General features: G+C 53.7%; 1 protein-coding gene across 1 annotated transcript, besides 1 other annotated feature; it reads right to left on the reverse strand.

Annotated features, from left to right (window-relative positions):
- Window positions 1-1,516, reverse strand: CSUI_005805 (uncharacterized protein). The gene has a single exon (XM_068065975.1). The coding sequence runs from the start codon at window positions 1,212-1,214 to the stop codon at window positions 45-47; it is 1,170 nt and encodes a 389-aa protein (XP_067922049.1). The 5' UTR covers window positions 1,215-1,516; the 3' UTR covers window positions 1-44.
- A 140-nt stretch (window positions 1,517-1,656) lies between these two features.
- Window positions 1,657-1,731: a sequence feature (Short protein (CSUI_005806, PHJ20361.1) was converted to a misc_feature.).
- Between the last annotated feature and the right edge of the window lie 1,358 nt (window positions 1,732-3,089).

Here is a 3,089-nt window from a genome sequence, read left to right on the forward strand (position 1 = left end):
ATTAAACCTCAATAGGAAAGCTCAGGCACAATGTCCTGGAAGATCTATAGGAGTTCCACTAAGGTTTGAATTTGTTTGAGATGGTTCTTGATTTCCGTCTTCAGAACCCACTGAAGGTCGAGTTCCGCGGCCTTATCGTAGTCTGTGCGCGTAGGCCCGGTACCTTTCTCGACGGCGAATGCCAAGGCGAAGGTGAGCAAGTCCAGTTCGCTGTCTGCAGAAGGGTCACTTGTTTCGCTGTCAGGGTCGAGAACACTGAGCACTGCTTGAGGCATATGGAACACGTGTGTATGGTCTTCAATTTGCCAACGCGTATATTCCGATGAATCACCACCGGCGCCCCAGACTGACACATTCCCCTCTGTACTCGGACCGTTCTTGAAAACGCCGATTATTGCCTCCCGCTGCTCAGGGTCGAAAGCGTTTTCCACAGACGCCGGAAGTCTCAGGTCGTAGTGCTTGCCCTGTATATCGACACCAACCACGGTTGTTCCTTCAAGACTCTGTTCGCCTTCCTTCCAGCCGTCGCCAATAGTCAATTTGGATCCTTCTACCTTCACCGGAGGCAGGCTCAGGTCCAGCAGATCTCCCAGAGACGCGTCAGCCGTTATAGTTTCCGGTGATGTGACGGTCGTGGTCGTAGGCGCCGCGGTGGTCCCACGATGTTGGTGGTGATGGTGGTGGCGGTGGTCTCCCCCATGAGCCACAGGTGCCGCGAAACTGAGAGCTGCCGCTGACAGAAGAACAAGGCTTACGATTAACTGCTTGGAGATGACCGGGCGTGAACGAGATGCCTGGATGGACAGGCGACTTTCAGGCTCGGTCAGCTCCCGGCAGTGCTTCCCGGACAGGCCTGAGTTGTCCGTGCTCATCTCTTTCAGACACTTCCAGAAAGTGCCCCCAACACCCAATGCCAATGCAACGCCAGCAATCGCAGCAAGAAGCTTTGTTCGGGGGCTAAACTTCTTTCCTAAACCCGTGGAAGAGGAACCCAGACGGGCCAGCATCATCGAGCGCCGCGTTCTCGGCGAGCCCTGGACCTCTTCCTCGGATGTGATAGGGAGGTGCGGTTCACCCACAGAGGTCAGTAAACCTTCCCCAAGGCGCACGTCCTCGCTGGGGCTGGTCTCCGCCGCGGCAATCACCGAAGCAATGAGAAGCGAGAAGCATGCCGCTCCTGCAAAAGCTGACATTTTCACGCCGGACGTATTCATCGTGTCTCGAATACAGTGGTCTTCTAGAAAAAAAAAAATCGACTTCTCAGGCTTCAGCACAAGTACGTGGAAACATGGAAAGAGAGAAGACTTTAATTTAAGTGCGAGATGTAAGAAGCATCACGGCGGTCCTCAGTCCGGGAAGCCCTGCGCTCGTCTGCTTGGTAGAAGGCGCAGAGCCTTTGACCTGGAGGCGCGCGAAGACACGGACGCACTACGCTCCTTCGAGGGCAAGTGCACCACCTTGCAGTTTCGAAAGGAGAACGAGCAGCACAGTACCCTCACCGTACGACGCAGACTGGTAAAACGTGTTGCACCACCCAGTGGGACAGGAACTAGTACCACCCGGTGCGAAAGGACACTTACCCCTCGGTCGGATGTGAAGCGTGAGACACGAACAGGCATGGACGGCAGGACACAACTGGACGGCATGCAGTGCCCCCGCAGGCTCTCGTCAAAGCGCTCAAGCTACTCGGAGCTGGCACAAACTTACGAATTCACTGAACGGATAGACTAGGCAACGCCGTGCTAAACTGCGCACAGGCCTAGCCCTTGAGTGCTGTCGTCGTCCATCGGCGTGACTCCGTTCTGTTCGTGGTAACGGAAGAGGACTACGCCAGCCGGAAGCGCCAACATGGGTACAGAACCTAATGGATAACGGACTTCCGCGTCAGAGCAGTGAGGCCGACTGTGCCGAGTCGTACCCCCGATGAGTGTGCAATAGCCTTCTCAGTGTTTCGTCGGTCACTCGTGAACGGTGGGCTCGCACGATTCCGGTGAACGCATTTTTTCTGTCTTGTTCTTTCTTTTTGCGCTCCATGCTGTGAAGGCGTAGATCTGTGTGTGGATACAAGAAGTTTTGGCGTGGGCGAGCTTCACACTTACTCGGGTGTCGGTAACCTTTGTGTATACATCTGTGCACTAGTATATTATTTTTCTCATATCCATGCCCAGTGTGCTATGATAAAGTGTGAATGAAGACATACTTGTCTTCCTTTTATGTTTGCTGGACATACTCTGCTGCGCTTCCGCCTCGCTACGAAATAGGCAAAGTACTGTAGAAAAAGAATGCTCTGCGAGTTCACACCATGGGAAAATCATTTGATGAGGCCTCAGCCCGCGGAGTACGCGTGACCTGGTGCCAGTCCGTGTGGAGGGCAGATCTTTCTTTTACGGCACTGGGATTGGGAGGGCTGCTCCTGTACTCCGCCTACTCGAAGAACAGAACTGGTGATACTCAAAACCAAAACTTATCAATTGTTGCACACTGGCTCAGATCCCAAGCAACATGAGAGCTCAACAGAAGCCCGAGATAATTAAGCGAGTGACACAGCGACACTCCATGCCTTACGAATGACTCCTAGAAGAGCCTAATACAACGTGGGTGAGCCAAAGCATATCGGCTCCCCCGGACGCCCTGAGCGAAGCCGAAGAGCCGAGAACCAGATACAACGACCAACTGGGGCACCATCCTGTACACAACTCACAGGACCTTTTGCTGACTTTTTTTGGCTGTTGAGCCAAGAGGTAGAACTAAAGACCGCGGAAGTGCCTAACCCGGGTTACAGTGTAGAGGAGTTGAGACAAAGTCAGCATGGCGAGAGGAAAACCTCTCGTACCAGCAACGGCAACCCCACCTCAAAATCACTACTCTTGGAGAAGGCCCGCTTCCTTGTATGAGCAGCGAATCCAATATACGTTTACGTAGAAATGTGTATCATTATGTACACGGACAATGCTACACTGATAGTGGTGACCCGGGAGACAGCCGCTCCCCCCGGAGGCTTCGTGGCAATCTGCACAATGGCGCCAATAAGCGTGGACTTTTACTTGCCGGCTGATGCCGCATCGCCTTCTCGGGTTAGTGTGACGAGG

The sequence above is a fragment of the Cystoisospora suis genome (genome assembly GCF_002600585.1).
Source record: "Cystoisospora suis strain Wien I chromosome Unknown contig_2816, whole genome shotgun sequence".
Lineage (NCBI taxonomy): Eukaryota > Apicomplexa > Conoidasida > Eucoccidiorida > Sarcocystidae > Cystoisospora > Cystoisospora suis.